At 45.0% G+C, this 23488-nt stretch overlaps 2 protein-coding genes across 4 annotated transcripts in view; one reads left to right on the top strand and one right to left on the bottom strand.

Annotated features, from left to right (window-relative positions):
- LOC125001116 (adhesion G-protein coupled receptor G7-like) overlaps nt 1-10476 on the top strand; it is a 26043-nt gene extending 15567 nt beyond the window's left edge. Inside the window, exons 5-15 of one of the 2 annotated variants that reach the window (XM_047576975.1) lie at nt 5424-5512; nt 5999-6129; nt 6208-6315; nt 6411-6595; nt 6907-7059; nt 7128-7240; nt 8172-8512; nt 8597-8678; nt 8875-9033; nt 9356-9512; nt 9791-10476. In XM_047576975.1, coding sequence (XP_047432931.1) covers nt 5424-5512; nt 5999-6129; nt 6208-6315; nt 6411-6595; nt 6907-7059; nt 7128-7240; nt 8172-8512; nt 8597-8678; nt 8875-9033; nt 9356-9512; nt 9791-9961 — 1689 coding nt within the window. In that variant the 3' untranslated portion in view covers nt 9962-10476. Of the gene's footprint in view, nt 1-1594; nt 1684-2197; nt 2329-2406; nt 2515-5423; nt 5513-5998; nt 6130-6207; nt 6316-6410; nt 6596-6906; nt 7060-7127; nt 7241-8171; nt 8513-8596; nt 8679-8874; nt 9034-9355; nt 9513-9790 lie in introns of both variants that reach the window. The other variant, XM_047576976.1, reaches the window with a different exon arrangement.
- LOC125001118 (target of Nesh-SH3-like) lies at nt 9777-23488 on the bottom strand. 2 transcript variants are annotated; one of them, XM_047576980.1, is made up of 19 exons: nt 23323-23488; nt 22185-22364; nt 19790-19858; nt 19572-19704; nt 19010-19191; nt 18879-18928; nt 18728-18758; nt 17758-17838; nt 17183-17251; nt 16569-16751; nt 16244-16333; nt 15897-16106; nt 15567-15672; nt 15401-15480; nt 15204-15233; nt 14968-15126; nt 14775-14897; nt 14203-14281; nt 9777-9914 (listed from the first exon to the last, which is right to left on the bottom strand). In XM_047576980.1, coding segments are annotated over exons 1-19 (1950 nt in total). In that variant the 5' UTR covers nt 23417-23488; the 3' UTR covers nt 9777-9913. The 2 variants fall into 2 exon arrangements, with proteins under 2 accessions (XP_047432936.1, XP_047432935.1); XM_047576979.1 differs by lacking the exon at nt 9777-9914 and having other exon boundaries at nt 13055-14281; nt 23323-23486.

The raw sequence follows: 23488 nt of genomic DNA, 5'->3' as shown, positions 1-23488 counted from the left end.
CCTCCAACTACTGCTACTACTACAACTCCAACTACATCCCCTCCAAGCACTACTCCAACTATTACCACTACTACAACTCCAACTACACCCCCTCCAACCACTACTCCTACTACTGCTACTACTACAACTCCAACTACACCCCCTCCAACCACAACTCCAACTGCTACTACTACTACAACTCCAACTACACCCCCTCCAACCCCTACTCCAACTACTGCTACTACTAATACTACAACTACACTCCCTCCAATCACTTCTCCAATTACTGCTACTACTACTACTACAACTCCAACTACACCCCCTCCAACTACTACTCCAACTACTGCTACTACTACAACTCCAACTACACCCCCTCCAACCACTACTCCAACTACTACAACTACTACTACTACTCCAACAACTACTACGAGTCCAACTACTACTACTGCAACTCCAACTACTACTACTACTACTACAACTCCAACTACTACTACTACTACTACAACTCCAACTATTACTACTACTACTACTACAACTCCAACTATTACTACTACTACAACTCCAACTATTACTACTCCTACTCCAACTACTCCCACTATTAACGTCTGTCAAGCTAATACAACTGGTAACTTTACCTTCCCACAAACCCCCATCGGCTGGTTCGCGTACTCAGAGGAAGTTTGTCCTCCACATACCAGCGCCGGTAAGTTTCCACCCTTCATGTCTTTCCTTCTCCACCTCAGTCCGTCCTCCGTCCTCCAGACTTCAGGTGTGTTTGTCCTCCTCTCAGCTGGTAAACCACGGGCGTCTGTCAGATGTGTGTCTATCAATGGATTTCTGGCTTTTCAGGATCTAAAGGAGCTCGAGTGCGGGCAGACGCTCAGCGACATACAACAAAATGTAAGAGCTACTGGTCATTCTTTAGTCCTTATATGGTACTGGGGTCAAATTTGACCCATTTGAAGAACTCATTTGAAGTTAAAATGTGTAAAAATAAAAACATTTTTGTGTTTTTATGGGGACCAGCCTTCATGATAAGAACAGCAAGAACTCATTGTTCTGTGGTGTTAGGGGTCAAATACATTGAACATATGGTTCAACCCATGGTTCAACGATTCCAAGATAAAAGGTCTAAGTTTATAAATGAAGGAAGAATGGAACAAGTGAGCTAGGTACTGGGAAGTGTTCTGGTTTTTACCAGGGTAGAAAACCAGAGATGTCTGTTTGCTCTTTGCTGAAGGAAATAAACCACATAAATGGGATTCTTTGCCTGGACAAAGGACTTTTTCCTAAAATCCCTGAGTGTCTGAGAAGCTGTTTAAATCCATTTTGGTTTTCTTCTTAGTATGAGACACATAGCCTCTACTGGTCCGGTCAGATCCACTAACTGAAGCTCCTTGGTCCCTCAGCTCAACAGTACAGAAGATTTAGAGACACTGGCGTCCAGTACTCAGATTCTGACGTCCACACCTGAAAACCTGACGGCTGAAGAAGTGACGACGGCAGTTCAGATTACCAACACTCTGCTACAATCCCCAAACGCCTCAGAGGTATGAACACAGAAACTGGAAAGGTCTGAAAGGAGTCTGAATCTGAACCGGTGTTTGTGTTGCAGAGCGTCAGGGTGGCTGCAGTGGCCACGGTTAGCCAGCTACTGAACGCCAGCCTACCAGACAACGCTGAGGCCCAGGACTCTGCCCTGCAGTAAACAAACACACCTTTCTATCCTTCTCTTTCTCTTAGAGCCTCAAACTCCCAGCAATAGTTGTAAATAACTAAATGTGTTGATCAGCTTTAGAAATGTCCAGGTTAGATTTACATTCTAAGTTCTAAAAATGGTTGGTTAAACATGTTCGTAGTTTTCCTACTGGGATTTGGTGGTTTTATTCAGGTTTTAGATCCACTGTGTTAAAAATAAGAGTAAAGTTACACATGTGAGGTTGAGCTGAGAAGAATGAAACCAAACTCGGACCAAGCTGAAACAGAGTCAGACTCTGGACCATTAGACTAAAAGGTCTCCTTGCACTGGTGTCTTACTGCAGCTCTGGAGGTTTCTGGTTCTGGAAATAGTATCGTAATGCTATCAAAGGTGATGCTAACAGACATGTTCATCTACAGTGGGAGTAAAAGAGTAAACCTGACTCCCTAAACTCCCCAAACCACCAGAAACAGGAGGAAAAGTGTTGAATCTAAACAAATACATGTTTCTGTTGTTCAGACTCACAGAGACACTGGACGAGCTCTCTGTGAACCTCAACTCGTCTCAGGTTGTCCAACCAAACCTAGTGGTGCAGTCAACCCAGGTTCCTACAGGAGACACCCAGGGAGTCCAGTTCACCGTGCTGACAGGTCAGCAGGACCCTGAACGCCTTAATGAGCGTTAATGAACGAGCACTTTGTCATTCTCTGTTATCGTGCTGCCTTCAGGGACATCTGGGAGTTTTGAGTCTGACAGGATCAAGCTGAACACCAACGCATCGGAGGAGGAGGAGTCCCCTGAGTCCGACGTCCTCATTTACATCCGCTTCAGTGCAGGTGAACTTCCTGCTCCATGTTTGTAGTTTTTATTTCCTTGTTTGATAAACCGATTGTTGGACCGTTCTCACTTCCTGTCCTTCCTCTCGTCTCAGAGAAACCTGTCCGTCAGAGTCCGTCCAACATGTCTCTGGGTTTCGTTCTCTACCAGAACGACCGTTTCTTCCAGTCAAACCTGTACCGGAAGAGCCAGGCCACCACCAGGGTCCTGTCGGGCAGGGTCAAAGGCCAGGAAGGTGACGTGGTGCCGCAACAGGTGGACCTGATGTTCAGACCCAAGGTGAGTTTTTCTGCAACTGGTTCAGCTGGACTGGACCTAAACCAGTCATAACCGGTCCTAAACTAGTTGTAACTGGTCCTAAACCAGTCTTTACTGGACCTAAACCAGTAATAACTGGTCCTAAACTAGTTGTAACTGGTCCTAAACCAGTCTTCAAGACCAGAATGACGTCCAAACTAGGTACCTAGTCAACCAGTCTGCAATACTAGGACCTAAACCAGTAATAACTGGTCCTAAACTAGTTGTAACTGGTCCTAAACCAGTCTTTACCAGACCTAAACGGTCATAACTGGTCCTAAACCAGTCTCTACTGGACCTAAACCAGCCTTTACTGGTCCTAACTTGTGGTTTGGTTTTACCCTGAGAACAGAGTTTGTCCTTGTGAAGGTGTGAATCTTGATAGGAAGACAAATGTCTCACTAAGCTCTGGTGTCCTCGCTGCAGCTGATCAACGGGACGACTCTGCACGACTACTCCTGTGTTTTCTGGGACTACACCCTAAAGGACTGGAGCACCGTCGGCTGCTGGAAAGGAAGCTCTTCAGACGGACTGATGAGATGTTCCTGCAACCACACCACCAACTTCGCTGCTCTCTGGGTTGCTCCAGAACTTACTACTACTACTGCTCCCACTACACCCCCTCCTACCACTACTCCAACTACTACTACTACAACTCCAACAACTACTACTACTACTACTCCAACTCCAACTCCTACTACTACTCCAACTACAACTACGACGACTCCAACAACTACTTCTACTACTCCAACTACTACTACTACTACTACTACTCCAACTACTACTACTAGGACTCCAACAACTACTACTCCTACTACTACTCCAACTACTACTACTACTACTCCAACTACTACTACGACTCCAACTACTACGACGACTCCAACTACTACGACGACTCCAACAACTACTACTACTACTACGACTCCAACAACTACTACTACTACAACGACTCCAACATCTACTACTACGACGACTGCAACAACTACTACTACAACGACTGCAACAACTACTACTACTACTCCAACTACTACTACTACTACTCCTACTACTACTCCAACTACTACTACTACTACTCCAACTACGACTCCAACTACTACGACGACTCCAACTCCTACTACTACTACGACTCCAACAACTACTACTACTACGACGACTCCAACAACTACTACAACTACGACGACTCCAACAACTACTACAACTACGACGACTCCAACAACTACTACGATGACTCCAACAACCACTACTACTACTCCAACTACTACTCCTACTCCAACTACTACTACTCCAACTCCTACTACTACGACGACTCCAACAACTCCGACTACGACGACTCCAACAACTCCGACTACGACTCCAACAACTCCGACTACGACTACAACTCCGACTACTACTACAACTCCAACTGCTACTACTACTACTACCACTACGCCAACTACTACTACTACTACTGCTGCCCTGGAGTGTTTGAATGGAGGGGAAGCCCAGAACGGCGTCTGTATCTGCCCTGATGGCTATAGTGGACCAACATGCTCAGTAGGTAAGAACAACACTGGACCAACCTTCAGACCGCCACCTGTCAATGAAACTGATCAACTATGACTGACTTCCTAGAAAACTTCTGTCAAGCTACAACCGGTAACTTCACCTTCCCACAAACCCCCATCGGCTGGTTTGCGTACTCAAAGGAAGTTTGTCCTCCACATACCAGCGCCGGTAAGTTTCCACCCTTCATGTCTTTCCTTCTCCACCTCAGTCCGTCCTCCGTCCTCCAGACTTCAGGTGTGTTTGTCCTCCTCTCAGCTGGTAAACCACGGGCGTCTGTCAGATGTGTGTCCATCAATGGATTTCTGGCTTTTCAGGATCTAAAGGAGCTCGAGTGCGGGCAGACGCTCAGCGACATACAACAAAATGTAAGAGCTACTGGTCATTCTTTAGTCCTTATATGGTACTGGGGTCAAATTTGACACATTTTCAGTTAAAATGTGTAAAAATAAAAACATTTTTGTGTTTTTATGGGGACCAGCCTTCATGATAAGAACAGCAAGAACTCACTGTTCTGTGGTGTTAGGCGTCAAATACATTGAACACGTGGTTCAACCCATGGTTCAACGATTCCAAGATAAAAGGTCAAGTTTATAAATGAAGGAAGAATGGAACGAGTGAGCTAGGTCCTGGGAAGGGTTCTGGTTTTTACCAGAGTAGAAAACCAGAGATGTCTGTTTACTCTTTGCTGAAGGAAATAAACCACATAAATGGGATTCTTTGCCTGGACAAAGGACTTTTTCCTCAGATCCCTGAGTGTCTGAGAGGCTGTTTGAATCCATTTTGGTTTTCTTCTTAGTGTGAGACACATAGCCTCTACTGGTGCGGTCTGATCCACTAACTGAAGCTCCTTGGTCCCTCAGCTCAACAGTACAGAGGATTTAGAGACACTGGCGTCCAGTACTCAGATTCTGACGTCCACACCTGAAAACCTGACGGCTGAAGACGTGACGACCGCAGTTCAGATTACCAACACTCTGCTACAATCCCCAAACGCCTCAGAGGTATGAACACAGAAACTGGAAAGGTCTGAAAGGAGTCTGAATCTGAACCGGTGTTTGTGTTGCAGAGCGTCAGGGTGGCTGCAGTGGCCACGGTTAGCCAGCTACTGAACGCCAGCCTACCAGACGACGCTGAGGCCCAGGACTCCGCCCTGCAGTAAACAAACACACCTTTCTATCCTCTTTCTCTTAGAGCCTCAAGCTCCCAGCAATAGTTGTAAATAACTAAATGTGTTGATCAGCTTTAGAAATGTCCAGGTTAGATTTACATTCTAAGTTCTAAAAATGGTTGGTTCAACATGTTCGTGGTTTTTAACTTTTTCCTACTGGGATTTGATGGTTTTAGTCAGGTTTTAGATTCATTGTGTGAAGAATAAGGGTAAAGTTACACATGTGAGGTTGAGCTGAGAAGAGTGAAACCAAACCAGGACCAAGTTGAAACAGAGTCAGACTCTGGACCCCGAAACTAAAAGTCTTGATAGTATTGTAATGCTATCAAAGGTTATGCTAACAGACATGTTCATCTACAGTGGGAGTAGAAGAGTAAACCTGATCCCCTAAAATCCCCAAACCACCAGAAACAGGAGGAAAAGTGTTGAATCTAAACAAATACGTGTTTGACTGTTGTGTTTCTGTTGGTCAGACTCACAGAGACACTGGACGAGCTCTCTGTGAACCTCAACTCGTCTCAGGTGGTCCAACCAAACCTGGTGGTGCAGTCGACCCAGGTTCCTACGGGAGACACCCAGGGAGTCCAGTTCACCGTGCTGACAGGTCAGCACGACCCTGAACGCCTTAATGAGCGTTAATGAATGAGCACTTTATAATTCTCTGTTATCGTGCTGCCTTCAGGGATATCTGGGAGTTTTGAGTCTGAAAGGATCAAGCTGAACACCAACGCATCAGAGGTGGAGGAGTCCCCTGAGTCCGACGTCCTCATTTACATCCGCTTCAGTGCAGGTGAACTTCCTGCTCCATGTTTGTAGTTTTTATTTCCTTGTTTGATGAACCGATTGTTAGACCGTTCTCACTTCCTGTCCGTCCTCTCATCTCAGAGAAACCTGTCCGTCAGAATCCGTCCGACTTGTCTCTGGGTTTCGTTCTCTACCAGAACGACCGTTTCTTCCAGTCAAACCTCTACAGGAGGACTAAGGCCACCATCAGGGTCCTGTCAAGCAGGGTCAAAGGCAAGGACGGCGACGTGGTGCCGGAACAGGTGGACTTGATGTTCACACCCAAGGTGAGTTTTACTGCATCTGGTTCAGCTGGACTGGACCTAAACCAGTCATAACCGGTCCTAAACCAGTCTTAACTGGTCCTTAACCAGCTTTAACTGGTCCTGAACCAGCTTTAACTGGTCCTTAACCAGCTTTAACTGGTCCTGAACCAGCTTTAACTGGTCCTAAACCAGCCTTTACTGGTCATAAACCAGCCTTTACTGGTCCTAACTTGTAGTTTGGTTTTACCCTGAGAACAGAGTTTGTCCTTGTGAAGGTGTGAATCTTGATAGGAAGACAAATGTCTCACTAAGCTCTGGTGTCCTCGCTGCAGCTGATCAAAGGGACGACTCTGCACGACTACTCCTGTGTTTTCTGGGACTACACCCTAAAGGACTGGAGCACCGTCGGCTGCTGGAAAGGAAGCTCTTCAGACGGACTGATGAGATGTTCCTGCAACCACACCACCAACTTCGCTGCTCTCTGGGTGAGTATCTGTGAAGCTGGACTAGACTTACCACAGCTTCCAGACGTCTGATGGGGTTTGTGTTCCAGTCCTTCAAAGAGGACTACCAGTATGCAGAAGCCCTGGACGTCATCTCCATCGTGGGACTTTCCTTTTCCATCCTGGGCCTGGTTGTTACCATCATTCACCACCTCACAGAAAGGTTTGACTCCACCTCATTGTAACTGGCTGCTTCAGATAAACCCCTGTACATGACGATAAGTTTATAAGTTTATGACTAGAGGGCGCGCCACTGAGCCAATCTACACCAAATATACAGAAGAGTATTTAAAAAATGAGAGGAGGTAGAGATTTTTTTTAATCATGCACTCTGAGAAAAAAGAGTCTGAGTAAAATATCAAGAATAGTCGAAATGTGGAGAATGAAGTGGACCCTCTGAGACCTGAGGACCCTCTGAGACCTGAGGACCTTCTAAGACCTGAGGACCCTCTGAGACCTGAGGACACTCTGAGACCTGAGGACCCTCTGTGACCTGAGGACACTCTGAGACCTGAGGACCCTCTGAGACCTGAGGACACTCTGAGACCTGAGGACCCTCTGTGACCTGAGGACCCTCTGAGACCTGAGGACCTTCTGAGTCTACAACAACCAGAGCATGAGACTGTTTCTACAGAATGTCATGGAGGCTGTTAGATGATGAAAGTTTACGTGTGATGACAGAAGAGTATTAGAGCCACTACTATTTATTTATTTCTGTCAGCCTTTATTTAATCTGCACCAGTGAGGCCTCTGCTTCAAGCTTGAGTGGTTTCTCCTTGGGAACAGTCTCAGTTTTGGTCTCAGTTTGTTTAAAGTCCTGATACTGAGAAGTAGACTGTGTTTGAGCTAAAAGAGAGAGACAATTTCTTTGGTACTGAAGCCCAGTCCCTAGTTTCACCACTTCACAGTCACATGATCTGGTTGGTTGGATCTGTTCTTCCACTTTATTATCAACATGGCGACTTGTGTGCATAATGAAAACCAGTCCACCTCCTTTTTTTCTCCTGGGGGCCCTGATCCTCTGTACTAGTGGCCTCGTACAGACTGTGAAGACCATGACTGGAACTCACCTGAACATGTGGTTTGTTCTGCAGCTTCTACAGGAAGTCTGGGGATCGTCAGAACAACCTGAACTCAAAGCTGGCCCTGCTGAGTATCTGCGTCTGCCTGCTGGCCTTCATCATCACCTTCCTCTCCGGGGTGAACAACGGGCCGATGGAGGCCGAGAACAAATTCAATGAGATCCTGGACTCAGACCACCACAAAGTCCCAGACCAGGGCCCGTGCACGGCGGTGACGGCTCTGCTCCACTTCTTCCTGTTGGCCACCTTCACATGGACCAGCATCTATGGGACCCAGCTGGTGCTGCTGGTCCGGACCCTGGCTCGCAGTCTGCCATCACACTGGACGTCCTTCAGCCTGGTGGTGGGATTTGGTACGACACCCTGGACCAAAGTAATGGGCTTCATCTATAAGATTTGTAAAAACTCATTGTCGTTTACTTCCTGTTTCCTGTCAGGAGTCCCAGCTGTCGTCATGGCCGTCACCCTGGGAGTAACCTACTCTATGGAGAACCCTCTGGGATACAGACAGGAGGAATTGTAGGTTTTTACTGGTCCCAAGCCAGTCTTTACTGGTCTTTACTGGTCCCAAGCCAGTCTTTACTGGTGCTAAACCAGTCTTTACTGGTCTTTACTGGTCCTAAACCAGTCCTTACCAGTCTTTACTGTTCGTAAACCAGTCTAACCTTCACTGCCTCGTACTCGTGTTGTAATCATGTGACCTCTTCGTTTCCAGCTGCTGGCTTGCAGCTCTGGATGAAAACAAACACTTTGACGTCAGCAAGCCCATGTTCTGGGGCTTCGTGCTCCCAGTCGGCCTGATCCTGGTCTACAATACGGTGCTGCTGGTCCTGGTCTCGATGACCACCTGCAGGACGGACCCCAAACTAACCAGGTAACGCCATCAGCTCCACCCCCAAAAATGAACTCAAACTGCTCATTTTATGAACAAAATAACAACATGTGAACTGCGAAGCAGGGCCAGGGTACTCCAGGATAGATAATCAGGGCATTAAAAATGAAATTTCAATATGTTAAAAATGCGCGTATGATCATTTATATTGTTTTCCTTCCCCGTCTGAACCTATGTTGATAATAGCTTTTATTGTATTCTATGAAGTTAAAGATGCATTTCTGGATTTTAACATTATTTACATTTTTGTTGATATCGTGCTCTGACGTGTTTGATGTATGAACCTTGCTTTGTGACCCCTCAGCACCAGGCAATGGTCTCTGTGGAAGAAGTTCCTGGTCTGTTTCTCTCTGGTGGTGATGCTGGGTCTGTCCTGGAGTCTGGGTTTCATGGTGCTCTTCACAACAGGCAAAACCCACTTCATCTTCAGCATCTTGTTCTGCCTCTGCACCACCACACAGGTACGTCTTCTTCTTCTTTATGAACGCTCCATGGTCCAGGAACCATATGTGGTAACGTGATGTACTGGTTCCTCTCAGTGAGGTCTATTGTCAAGCGGTTTTCATTGAGCCAATCAAAGAAGATCAAGGAACCAGGAACCAGATCATCTGGGTTTACTACAGGAACATTAAACTAGTCTCCTTATGTCCTATCCTAACACTCTAGAGTTGAGAACTTCAATGAGAGTCTTGTGAAGGGTTAACAGTCACCTCCTCCTCCTCCTCCTCGTCTCTTTCAGGGTTTCCAGGTCTTCATCCTGTTCACGGCCCGAACAAAGTCCTTCAGAGCCGTCATGCACAGTTCCCTCCACCGCGTCACCAACGCCACCAACAACCTGTGGACGTCTCTGAGGTCCACCAGCTCTGAGGTCGACACAGACAGCAAAGTGAAGGACCTCAGCGGAATGTAGGACGGACCGGGACCACCACACACATCCTGGTTCTACTGGACACCACTGTTCTACTGGTTCTGCTGGTCATATGTAGACCTAAACTAGTCTAAACCAGTCTAGTCTACTCTGACCTGTGTTGACATGACTGAGCCTCTAGGGTGCGCCATTACTCCATCTACTCTAACCCTAACACCACGGCCTTCAGTTTGTGTCATGAGACTCTAAGAACCTAAATGTTTCCTGGTTGTTTGTGGTTCATCATGTTTTTGTTCATCATATGTAACAACATGCAAAAAAAAAAAAAAGTTTTGATTTGATTGATGTGATTAGTGAAGAAGGTTCAGAATCATTGAAGAACTTCTTCTTCTTGCCTTGAACAAACAAGTTATTTTGGATCAAAATGAGACGGTTCGTTTGTTTGTGATATTGTCCTGTTTTTTGTTTGTTTGTTACTTCTTTCTTTCTTTTTACTCCTATGTTTGATTTATTCTTTTATATATAAGAAAATTTTCATCAATAAAGTATTAAATGATTTTCTGATTTTCTTCAAACTCCATTTAACAGGAAGACACACCGTCCTCCAGCTGGGACGTCCGAGGGGAGGGGGGTGGGGGGTATGTCCATGGTTAAGAAGTCTATAGTTTATAGGTCTGTAGTTTTGTTGTCCCTCCACATCATTAGTCCGACAGCTGAACTGAACCTGGTCACATCTGAACGTTTTTTTATTGATACTGGAACAGGAAGTCAGTGATGCTATTAGTCTAATGACTATTGGCTTCATTTGGCCGTGGTCTAACGACACTGGTCTTTTCTTGTTTTTTTATTCTGTACATGGTCTCTATGGAAACAGAGATTAAATAACAGAGACGAGCCTGTTAATTTAAAAGCTACTATTACTTTTATTATTGTTTTACTCTTATTGTTCTTCTTATTGTTGTTGTTGCTATTATTGTTATTATTGTTGTTGCTGCTCTGGCTCATATGGGACCTCACATGATCCTAAAGAGTCCCACTAAAGACCCAGAATCAGGACTAATCACTACCAGCCCTCCTCCTCAGAGTCTGCTGGAGTCATCAGACCCTCGCCTCCAGCTCCGGCTCCAGCAGGGGCCTCCTTGGACCAGGTCCCAGAGGGAGATCCAGGGGCCGGCGCTGATTAAGTGAAGTGTTCTGGACGAGTGACTCGGTTCAGGTTTAGACTTCTGTTACAAACTCAGGAAAATCTCTTTGAGAGAACAAGGCCTCAACGATCAGCACATCTGTGGAAACACTGAACACAACACGGCCCCTTCAGGGCCGCTGGGAAACCAGCCAACTACACACCAACTTCCTCAGTGTGTCTCTTACATAAGTCTTGTTCTTATCGATTCGTTCTCATGTTCCTCAGTGTGTTCTCTCTTACATAAGTCACGTTATTATAGATTCGTTCTCATGTTCCTCAGTGTGTTCTCTGTTCCTTAAGTCATGTTCTTCTATGGTTTTGTTCTTATGTTCCTCTGTGTGTTCTCTCTTACACAAGTCACGTTCTTATAGATTCGTTCTCATGTTCCTCAGTGTGTTATTTCGTACATAAGTTATGTTCTTATAGATTCATTCTCACGTTCCTCAGTGTGTTCTCTCTTACAAAAGTCATGATTTTCTATAGATTCGTTCTCATGTTCCTCTTATACATGTCACATTCTTCTGTGGATTAATTCTCATGTTCCTCGTGTGTTCCAAGTTCCATAAGTCATGTTCCTCTAAGTCACGTTCTTCTATGGATTCGTTCACATGTTCCTCAGTGTTTTGTCTGTTACATACTGTAAGTCATGTTCTTCTTTGTCTGATTTCATTTCCTCGTCCTCGTCCAAACATGTTCCTGTAAAGCTATCTCAGGTGGTTCCTTTCAGACTTTAGACCAAACACAGCTGCATGTGGCTCAGACTGGGGGTGGAGGCCCGGTTCTGGTTCAGTGCTGCCTTCAAGTTCCTCAGGGAGATCAGATCTTACGTAACGCTGGGTTTCTGCAGTGGGATGAAATTCGAGCTGGCACTGCACTCTGGTTCTGGCAGGAGGATGCCCCCCACCCCCTCCCCCCCAACCCCCCAGTTCCTCTGTGGTAAATTAAGTCAAGAACTTGTCGAGGGTTTTTCCCGCTAAACTGAAATGGCCCGGTGGTTGCTGTGGTGATGTTGCCCGGAGCCCATCGTCCTCCTGCAGCTTCAGAGCTGGAAAAGTGAGGTAATTCATCAGTGCCGGTGTTCCTAGAGGACACACGGTTCCACTGTTTACCTCCAGCCCGACACACACCAACAAACACAACTTCACACAACCTCAACAAGAACTGATCCTCTCGGACCGGCTGCTCCGTGCCCACTGACAAAAGAAAACTCTGAGCCAGAAGAGAATGAACCCCGAGGAGAACAACAACAACCTCTAAAACCTCAACAAGGACTTTGTTGTGAGGCTGTAAGCTGCAAACAATGATGCCATGTGCATTCTTTTTGGGGCGGGAGGGGGGGGCTGCCAGATGTTGGTCACTGCAGGAATGAGCACATTCAAAGCACTTTGAAGAAATTTTATGTTTACATTTATGCAGCGACTTGAGGAATCTGGGTTCATGAGGGTTCTTGTAAATCTGTGGAGCTGTGCCTCCAGTCTGAGGGCGAAGTGGCTGAAATGCTCATGTTTTTGTTTTGTATTTTATCTTCTGTATTTATGGATTTGAGTCTAGAGTAAAGTTTCATTCATAACCTCAACAACCTTTAGAACCACAAAACCACAACAAGAACATCCAAACCCTCCACAACCTCTAAAATCTCTACAAGAACCTCAACAACAACATCTACAAGAACCTCAAGAACTTCTGAAACCTCAATAAGAGCTTGGTTGACAGAACCTCAAGGAACTGATATCCTCTGCTTCAGTTCCAGCCTCGTTGATACAAACACTGAGAACACGCATGAAATAATAAACAGAGGTTATTTCTAGTTGGAGCTCTGCCGTGCACCAAGCAGAGAGCTGCTTCATGTCACGTGATCCTCAAGTATTCAAAGAACTGAAGGATAAGGGCGTGCTCGGTTTAAACTCCGACAGAAACAGATGAGGAGAATAAAGTTGAAGCTGATGACGTTTTTTAAGAAAAAGCATAAAAGGTATTTATTGTTGAAAACAGACACAAACAAACAGAGAGATGAATCCTTACGTCCCGTGGGTTTGAAATGAAACCTGCTAACAGGCTATGTACACTACATATGGTCAGGATTTTGATGTTCTGTGCTACATCAAACAACAGAAGAACCCTCCACAGTCCACAGGCAGCCGGCAAATTAACAAAAATAATGAGCATGTTAGCTCGTAGCCCTAATCCCATCACACAGGATGCCTTCTCCCTGCTAAATTCAAGTTTTCAACAAATTTAAAGACAGGTGACATATATATTCTTGCTACCAAAACAATCTAGCTAAATAGCTAACATTTTCTTTAGGTTTAGTTAGCCAAGCGGCTAACGGTTCCAACATCTATGTGTCTATTTGTTAGCAACATGGAGCTAGGTAGCCAGATACAAACACCTGGTGTCCATAGTGTTTGTTTCCTGGCTAAGAAACTAGCCCTGGAAACAATTAGCCTTTAAGCTTTAGACTTCCAAATCTAGCTAACGGCTAGCTGAGGGCTAGCTAACACAGGAAGTCCAGCTAACAGGTCAAATAAAGATTTCTAGCCATCACTCCTAGCTGAAATGTTCCTGAATCAGGTTTAGACAGCAAGACAGCAGAGACGACAATCAGCTAACCACTGCTAACCAACCAAGCCATCTACTGGAGCAAATTCCATTTAGAAGCTCTTCCCTTTGGTTAGCATCCCGCTCAGCGTCATGATGAGGTAAGAAGAAGAAGAGCAGGTTATACTGGAGTAAATAAGGTGGTGGTGATTCTCTAAATATACAGATAAAAACATTTTGAGTTCAGCTCTGATCAGCAGATTTCTGAAGAGACGGATTAAGAAGGTTCAGGAAACCTGAGCGTTCCTGGTGAGAACCTTCAGATAAATAACACTATGAAAACAGTCATCCAGGGAGCCAGCTTCCCATATCTCAACACAGCATAAAATAGATCTAGCGTGACTTTGTTCCTTCCTGCTCTGACATCACCTTGATAAATAGTGTTTGCTAAGTTTTAAAGATGCTTCCCTGACGAGGACGTCCCGGTTAAAGGTTCCTCCAGTCCTCCAAGAGCCAGGCTGTCTACCATTTACCAGGGATGGGCGTTCCACATTCGTACCAAGAGACGTAGTTGACGTGGGAGTGTCTTCCCATCTGTCCGAAGTGGACGGGTTCCTGGCGTACGGCTCGGTAGAAACCTGGAGACAGACAATCAGTTAGAACAGGAACTCATCACCCTCATCAAGACCTCCCAAGAACCTAACCAGGACTTCTAAAACCAATAGAAGAACCTCTAGAAGCTCAACAAGAACATTTAAAACCTCAAAAGAATCTCTAAACCTCTAACAATCTTAACAAGAATCTCTAAAATCCCAAGAACCTCAACAGGAATGTCTAAAACCTCAACAAGAACCTCTAAATCCTCACCAAGAAACTCAAACCCATCAAGAAGAACCTTTAAATCCTCAAAAAGAATCTCTTAAACCCCAAGAGCCTCAAATCCATCAAGAAGAATATTTAAATACTTGACAAAATCCTCAAAACTTTTAACAACCTCTAAAATATCAACGAGAAGTTTTAAAAAACTCTAGAACCTGAAAAACAACCACTAGAACATCAAGAACCTTGACAAGAACATCTAGAACCTGAAAAATGACCTCTTGAACCTCGACAAGAACTGGTCGGGCTTACCGGGTCTGGACGGAAGCTGGTCCGCCCGGAGCTGCTGGCCCGTCCGTCCATCCAGGAACGAGTCTACAAACTGACAGTGGTCTTCACCGAAACCAGTCTGGTCGCCCACATTGTAGAATTTACCTGCAGACAGATGAGACTCAGACTGGATTGGGTTCCAGGCTAAAGGCCGGCAGGATGTGGCGGTACCCACCATTCAGGGAGTCGCTCAGGTAGATCTTGTAGCGCAGCGAGTTGCACAGCTGGACGCCCACAAACTTACGGTACCACGTCCTCTTGACGTACTGTTTGCCGTGGCAGTCAGAGTACGAGTCCGTTCTGAAGGGGAACTGGGTCCAGATGGCGTCTTTTCCTGAAAACAGAAGGAACATCTCAGGTTCTGGTTCCTGTCACATCAACGTTAAAACCAGAACCAGGAAATAAATTTACCTGAAATGTTCTCGCTCACCCTCGGGTCGGCTAAAGGAACAGAGAGCAAACTGGTTTAAATCTGGAGTCAAACTGGTTTATATCTGAAATAAACCAGGTTCATATCTGGGGTCCAACAGGTTTATATCAGGAGTCAAACAGGTTTATATCTGGAGTCACTGTAAACTGGTTTGTATCTGGAGTAAAACTGGAGGTACCGGACTCGGTGCTGAAGGAGACCGGTTCACTGGGAGGACCTGCACCCAACTCGTTCTTTGGCTTCACTTTGAACTCGTAACTAAGACACAGAAGAACAAAAGGAACAGGAACTTAAAGTTTGGGTTACTATAATTATTCTTAGCTTCAGATCCAGGTAGAACCCACCTGCTCTCTGGTTTGAGGTTCTCCACAGCCGTGTGGGTTTGGTTGGTGGTTAAGATGGAGACCTGCTCTCCGTCTGGTCCTTTAGCCGTGGAGATCACTTCGTACTCTGAGGACGGGAAAACCACGTCACAGCACGTACAGCACATAACTGCTGCTAAGCTTGGCTAATAGTCACTCTGCTCTGGGTTGTTATGCTAAGCTAGGCTAACATCCTGGACTTTATGAATGCCCTTTTTGATTTCAATGCTAACACTTAGCTATTGAAACATAAATCTAGCTAAGCTAAGCCAAGCTAAGCCTCCTAGAACCTGGACCAGTGAAATCCGGTACCAGTGGTGTCGTTGTCAGTCCGCTCCCAGTCCAGGATGATGAAGGATGGACATCCCTCCACAGTCACCACAGTGACGTTGGTGGGCGGAGACCTGGGCGGAGACGTCACGTTGGTCTCGCCACGTTCGCCCTGAGGGAAGTAGCCGAGGGAGGAGGTGATGGAGCACGGCTCATCCGGCTTCTTTCCAGTTTGGTAGACGACATGTGGTGCTGGTGGTGGGGGGCAGAATCAGAATCAAAAAGTGCCTATAAATGCCTTGAGTCATAATGCTAGGCTAGACTAGGCTAACAGCTCCCCCTTCTTTGAATCATAATGCTAGGGGGTGAGGAGGAGGGCTGAAGCTAACCTGTGTAGCGCTTCTTCCCCATGGCGTCCAGGTCAGAGGTCGGCTCAGACTGGAAGAGGTCTGACTCCTCCCAGGTTTCCTGTCGAGGAGCTGGAAGCATCAAGAGTTTTTATTGTCATTGTGAGAACATAACGACTCCCGGTTTACCTGTAACTATATATCTATGGAGCTCTACATTTTTTATAGTTTTCATTCTAATGTTTACATTAAGTCAGGAGCTACCGCCCAAGAACAAGAAGAAGAAGAAGAAGAAGAAGAAGAAGAAGGAGGAGGAGGAGGAGTCAGAAAGCTGATGAGCAAATTCAACAAGAAAGTCCCTTGGTACCAGAGGTTGCCGGGGAAACCGTTGGTGGGGAAGTCATTGTTGGAGAAGTTGTTGTCGGGGAAACCGTTGTTGGGGAAGTCGTCGTCAGGGTGCGTTTGCGTTCCTGTTTGGTCGTTTTGGCCGTCGAGACCTTGAGGTTCAGGATGGACGACTCGTCAACGTGTTTCAGGTTGTTGACCTTCACTAAAGAGAAACAGGTGAAAATGTACAGTCGCTATGAGTTGTTTTGCTAAGCTAGGCTAACAGTTCCCCCTCCTCTGAGTAGTAGTAATTGGGTAGGGTAACATATTGCCCTGCTTTGAGTCGTAGTGCTAGGCTAGGCCAGACTAAGCTTCCCCCTCTTTTAAATAATTATGCTAAGTCAAGCTAGGCTAACAGTTCCCATTGCCTTGAGTCAAAGTGCTAGGCTACACTAGGCTATGCTAATAGCTTTTCCTCTCCTTCGAGTCTAAGTGCTAGGCTACACTAGGCTAACAGCTTCCCCTGCCTTGAGTCGTATTTATGGGCTAAGCTAAGCTAACATCTACTACTTCTTTGAAGTCTAGGCAAGGCTACTTTTCCCTGTTTTGAATTGTTATGCTAAGCTAGGCTAACAGTCCCCCTGATCCTCTCACCTGTTCCTCCAGGTTTGCCCACGGAGTTCGGGTTCTTGATGAAGCGTAAGGACGTACGAGCCGGAGGTCCTGGAACACAACAAACAAATAAGAGCTGTTAGCTGATCTCAGTTAGCATTAGCCACCAAAGCTAGCTAGTTGCTACAAGCCCTGTTGCTACACAGTGCAACATCTGACACATATTTAAACAGTGGACAGTGGAGTGGATAAAGGGTTAGCATTTAGCAAGGGACTTTTTATGGACAACTGAATCAAAGATGGCCCCCGACATGAACTCTATAACTCAGAGGCTGAAGATGGACAGAGGACAGGTGAACAGATGGACAGGTTAGTTAATTAGTTCAGATGGACCAATGATGTGTGTGATTGCGTCACAGTTAACCAGCCAATGGGTGGAGTGGGCGGGGCAAAGACAACTTACCGTAGACTTTCTGTCTGGGCTCAAAGCATGCTAACATTCAGCCAATCACAGCAGCTGCAGGCCCCAGGCCCCGCCCACTCCCAGGTGATTCAGACCAAAGAATAAACGAACGTCTGCCTCGTTAGAGCTGAAGGAGGTGAGAAGAAGTAATCACCAAAGGACGTTCGTGGTACTCCAGGGAAACCAGGACTGTTGATGGCGCTGGAGAGTCGAGGCCTCGTCCCATTGAGCAGAACTACCAAAAAAAATAAAAAAATAAATCATCTGTTCACCCTCATCACCTGGGAGGGACAAAAGTCTCCTGCTCCACTTTATTACAATTATAACTTAGTGGTAATATTTCAAACTCAAATCCCATAATACTCAAAATTTACACTGTGTAATATAAATCGTCACAATTAGGGACAAAAGAGTCCTCTTCACAAACGTCCTAACAAAAAAAAAAAAAAAAAAAAACGCTTTACATTAATATTTATTTCTATTACATCTAAACTTCTAAAAACCCAGAAGTTTGATTCATTTCTGACTTTTAACCCTTTAGATTCCAGTGGTTCCAATGACACCACAGTAAATATTTTCTTAATCTAAATGCAGAGTGGATTTTTCTTATTAGAGCCTTGATAGACCTAGTGAATCAGAGTGAATGTTCTTATTAAACCTTTATTTATACAGGTCAACATCATGTTCATGTGTGAAAAAAGCCAAAGTGTAGCTTCCAGCTGTAGTTTCACTGGGATTGAATAGGAGTTGTTGCCACTAAACACTGACATGTCCAATGATCTAATAATCGCCCAAGAAAAATCCACTTTATATTTAGATTCATGAAAACATTCACATTTTGGGGTTTTTATTGAGGAATGTGTGATGTCATCAGAACCACTGGCATCTAAACGGTTAAAAGTCAGGAAATAATCAGACTTTTGGTTTTTATGATCAGGACTGAAGAAAAAGTTTAAGAAAAAAATATATTAATAAATATATATGATAAATAAATATTAACATGTGTTATTTGGGGGGTATTTTTGACTCTTCAAAAATCTCTTCATGGTCTCTTCGTGGTGACTATTTGAGATGCGGTGTGAGGGTTAAAGGTCTAGTCTGTCTCTGAGAACCTGGACTCTCACCAGGCCGAGGAGGGAAGAAGACCAGAGGGTTCTGAAAAAAAAAAAAAACACAAAACCCCATGATACACTGCTGCATCAACAGTCAGTCAGAAGCTGCTGAGGCTCATGGGTAATGTAGTGTGTAAATGAATATATATTGAACACTACATACCATCGGTTTGGGGACAGGACTGCGCAGCTTGAACGTCTTCTGAGCGTTATCTGTGAACAGATGTTAGCTAGTGTTAGTTAGTATTAGCTAGCATCACTTAGTTAGCAGGAGGTAGCAGGGTGACTCCTTACTGCCCCTGGTGGTTTGGTGGACCACCGGTTTGCTCCAGGCGCCGCTGCGGTCGTGTTTGTTGGAGCGAACGCTGAACTCGTACGGCGTGTTGGGCTTCAGGTTATCAATGACCGTGTCACTGGTCGGACACGTCTGGTAGATCCACTTCCTGTTCTTCTCCCGGTAGCGGATGGTGTAGAACCTGGAGGAGGGAGGTTGTTAAGGTCTGCGCCCTCTGTGGCCGATGCTGGTATTGCGGGTAGAGCTAGCAGGGATGCACTGATCCGATACTGGTGTCGGTATTTTACTGATATTGAAGAAGCAGCTAACTTTGAAGGAGAAGGAGGTGAAGGTAGGAAGTGAAAGGGTTCCACCTCATAGTGAGGAGCTTTGTAATATTTTATATGTTTGGCCAAGACTGAAACCAAGATGACCAACACATAGAGACACCGTAGAAGCACAGAGCGACATCAAAGGTCGTCTTCACTGTTCTTCTTTTAGTGGAATCAAGTGTGACACCAAGGTTCTTGAATTCAGTTTCCAGGATAAGACGTAAAATCTGGTTTCTGTCTCTGAACTCACCCTTCCTCCAGACACTGGTCCATGACGTCCCCTTCATAAGGCGCCTTCAGCTGGTTTCCCCAGGACAGGAGCACGGCCGTGGGGCTGACGGAGCCGATCACCAGGTGGAGCGGCTTATCCAGGGGGGCTTCACCTGTCAGAAGAAGTCCAGACAGAGTGAGACCTGTGTCTGCAATCAGCTGAACATAGACAGGATGTCTCACTGTGGGACGTGGTACCTGTGCAGTGTTTCGTGACATCGTTGGCTGGGATTGGCTGAACGGCCACCAGGTACTTGGGCTCTGCATCTGGAACGAGACCAGGACTTCAGGTCTGGTTCAGGGTCCCACAAATAACAAAAACAATAACAACAAAGACATGAAAAATGTTCAAAACTAAAGTAAAACGTTGAAATTGCAGTAAAACATTTGAAATTGCAGTAAAACATTTGAAATTGCAGTGAAACGTTTGAAATTGCAGTGAAACATTCGAAAAGTGCAGTAAAACGTTTGAAACGTGCAGTAAAATGTTTGAAAAGTGCAGTAAATGTTTGAAACTGCAGTAAAACATTCAAAAAGTGCAATAAAACTTTTGAAATTGCAGTAAAACATTTGAAGTTGCAGTGAAACGTTCGAAAAGTGCAGTGAAACATTCGAAAAGTGCAGTAAAACGTTTGAAACGTGCAGTAAAACGTTTGAAAAGTGCAATAAAACTTTTGAAATTGCAGTAAAACGTTTGAAAAGTTCAGTAAAACATTTGAAAGATGAAGTAAAACGTTTTCAAATGTTTCACGGCAATTTCAAGGTGCAGTGAACTATTTGAAAAGTGTAGTGAAATGTGCATTAAAACATTTGAAAAGTCCAGTAAAACGTGTTGTGAAACGTTTGAAAGTGCAGTAAAACGTTTGAAATTGCAGTGAAACATTTGAAAAGTGCAGTAAAACGTTTGAAACGTGCAGTAAAACGTTTGAAAAGTGCAGTAAATGTTTGAAACTGCAGTAAAACATTCGAAAAGTGCAGTGAAACGTTCGACAAGTGCAGTAAAACATTTGAAATTGCAGTAAAATGTTTGAAAGTGCATTAAAACGTATGAAAAGTGCAGTAAAATATTTGAAAAGTGCCGTCAAACACATGACAAGTGCAGTAAAACGTCTGAAGTTTCAGTGACACGTTAGAAAAGTTTAGTAAAACCTTTTTAGTTGCAGTAAAACATTCGAAAAGTGCAGTAAATGTTTGAAGTTGCAGTGAAACGTTCAACAAGTGTAGTAAAACATATTAACAGTGCAGTGAATTATTTGAAAAGTGCAGTAAACATCTGAAGTTGCAATGAAACATTCAAAAAGTGTAGTAAAACCTTTTTTAGTTCAAGTGAAACATTTGAAGAGTGTAGTAAAACATTTGAAAAGTGCAGTAAAATGTTTGAAATTGCAGTGAAACATTTGAAAAGTGTAGTAAATATTTGAAAAGTGCAGTACAACGTCTGAAGTTGCAGTGAAACGTTTGAAAATTATAGTAAAACCTTTTTAGTTGCAGTGAAACGTTCGAAGAGTATAGTAAAACCTTTTTCTAGTTGCAGTGAAACATTCCAGGAGTGTAGTAAAGCATTTGGAAAGTGCAGAAAAACGTTTGAAATTGCAGTAAAACGTTGGAAAGGTGCAGTAAAACGTTTGAAAAGTGCAGTAAACTTTTGAAATTGCAGTGAAACGTTTGAAAAGTGTAGTAAAACGTTTGAAAAGTGCAGTAAATGTTTAAAGTTGCAGTGAAATGTTCAAAAAATGCAGTAAAACATTTGAAATTGCAGTAAAATGTTTGAAAGTGCATTAAAACATATGAAAAGTGCAGTGAAATATTTGAAAAGTGCCATCAAACATATGACAAGTGCAGTAAAACGTCTGAAGTTGCACTGAGTTTAGTAAAACTTTTTTTAGTTGCAGTAAAACATTTGAAAAGTGCAGTGAACGTTTGTAATTGCAGTGAAATGTTCGAAAAGTGCAGTAAGCGCCAGAAATTGCAGTGAAAGGTTCGGAAAGTGTAGTAAAACATTTTAGTTGCTGTGAAACATTTGGTAATATTTGAAAGTGCGGTAAACTGTGCTGTTTGTCCCACGTGAGACGTCCTGAGGACATTCCTCTTGAACGCGCCCCTTCTGTTGGCTCTGACCTTTGACCTCCTGCTTAGGGGAAGTGTTGTTTTTCCATCCCCCCCGTCCTCCTCATACCTGAGTCTGAACTCCCTCTCATCATCTTTCACCAGACTCCATGTTAAAAAACAGCACTTTAAGACTCTGTTGACTTTTCCAGGGAGAAAATGTCCTGGAGCTGACGTCCCTAAAACAAACTCTCTTTCTTTGTGGGACTTCATCCGTCTCCATCAGTCTTCAGGTGAGGGCAGGCCCCGCCCCCTGCTGACTTCATCAATCAGCTGCAGCTTTTTGTCTGGTGAGACACTGTTTATGTTTTACCTTTAAGGGGGCTGCTGATGGATGGAGGTCCACAGGAGGAGGTGAAGCTCCGCCCCAAGGGTTTGACTGACAGCTGACCTCACAGCTGATTAGAACAGGGTTCCACTTTAGACCTGCATCATCTAGAACTGGTTCATCATCCAGACCTGGATTATCTCTTAGACCTGGTCCTACCTAGCTCGGTGTGGTAGGTCCGTCCGTCCTCTGGTATCTGGATGAACTGTCTGGAGAAGACACTGCTCCCATAGCCGAGGACAAAACCCTCCAGCTTCACATCTGGACGGGGACGCACAAACTCCAGAACGACGGTGTCCCCGGTGGCCCTGATCCGGACCTTCATGTTCTGGAGACTGGCTGCAGGAGGAGTCACATGACAGGAAGTTAGCATGTTAGCATGTGGCAGTGGACATGTCTCCAGGTGGACGTGTCCACATGGAGGAGACATGTAGAAGACATGGAGACATGTAAGAGACATGAAAGAGACATGTAGGAGACATGTAGGAGAAATGAAGGAGACAAGGAGGAGACATGTAGGAAACATGAAGGAGATATGGAGGAGACATGAAGGAGACATGGAGGAGACATAAAGACTAGAAGGAGACATGGAGGAGACATGAACGAGACATGAAGAAGACATGGAGGAGACATGGAGACATGAAGGAGACAAAGAGGAGACATGGAGGAGACATGGAGACATTAAGGAGACAAGGAGGAGAAATGAAGGAGACATGGAGGAGACATGGAGACTAGAAGGAGACATAGAGGAGACATGAAGGAGACATGAAGAAGACATGGAGGAGACATGGAGACATGAAGGAGACAAAGAGGAGACATGGAGGAGACATGGAGACATGAAGGAGACATGGAGACTAGAAGGAGACATGGAGGAGACATGAAGGAGACATGAAGAAGACATGGAGGAGACATGGAGACATGAAGGAGACAAAGAGGAGACATGGAGGAGACATGGAGACATGAAGGAGACAAGGAGGAGACATGGAGGAGACATGGAGACATGAAGGAGACATGTAGGAGAAATGGAGGAGACATGAAGGAGACAAGGAGGAGACATGAAGGAGACATGGAGACACGGAGGAGACAAAGAGACATGAAGGAGACAAGGAAGAGACATGGAGACATAAAGGAGACATGGAGAAGACATGGAGGAGACAAAGAGACATGAAGGAGACATGGAGACATGGAGGAGACATGGAGAAGACTTGGAGGAGACAAGGAGACATGAAGGAGACATGGAGGAGACATGGAGACATGAAGGAGACAAGGAGGAGACATGGAGGAGACATGGACTTGCCTCTGACTCTCTGAGCGGGGACACCTCTGAGGACGCTGGTCCCTCCCAGGAGGAGGACAGAGACCCGGAGGAGGAGGAGGACGCTGGTGTCCATCAAAGCTTCCAGGAGGACAGACACAACTTGACTTAGAGACGTATTCCAGTGGAAGACGTCCTCGGTGTGGAG

Source organism: Mugil cephalus, chromosome 23, assembly GCF_022458985.1.
Source record: "Mugil cephalus isolate CIBA_MC_2020 chromosome 23, CIBA_Mcephalus_1.1, whole genome shotgun sequence".
Lineage (NCBI taxonomy): Eukaryota > Metazoa > Chordata > Actinopteri > Mugiliformes > Mugilidae > Mugil > Mugil cephalus.
The sequence above is the reverse complement of the archived record's forward strand: the minus strand, read 5'-3'. Positions and strand labels throughout refer to the sequence as shown.

Coding starts and splice junctions, on each gene's coding strand:
- LOC125001118 (XM_047576979.1), bottom strand. CDS start 23,416: ATGGACACCAGCGTCCTCCTCCTCCTCCGGGTCTCTGTCCTCCTCCTG. Junction 17,839..18,727: donor CTTCTTCCCTCCTCGGCCTG/GTGAGAGTCCAG, acceptor TTTTTTTGGTAG/TTCTGCTCAATGGGACGAGG. Junction 16,752..17,182: donor GGGCAAACCTGGAGGAACAG/GTGAGAGGATCA, acceptor GTTTCTCTTTAG/TGAAGGTCAACAACCTGAAA.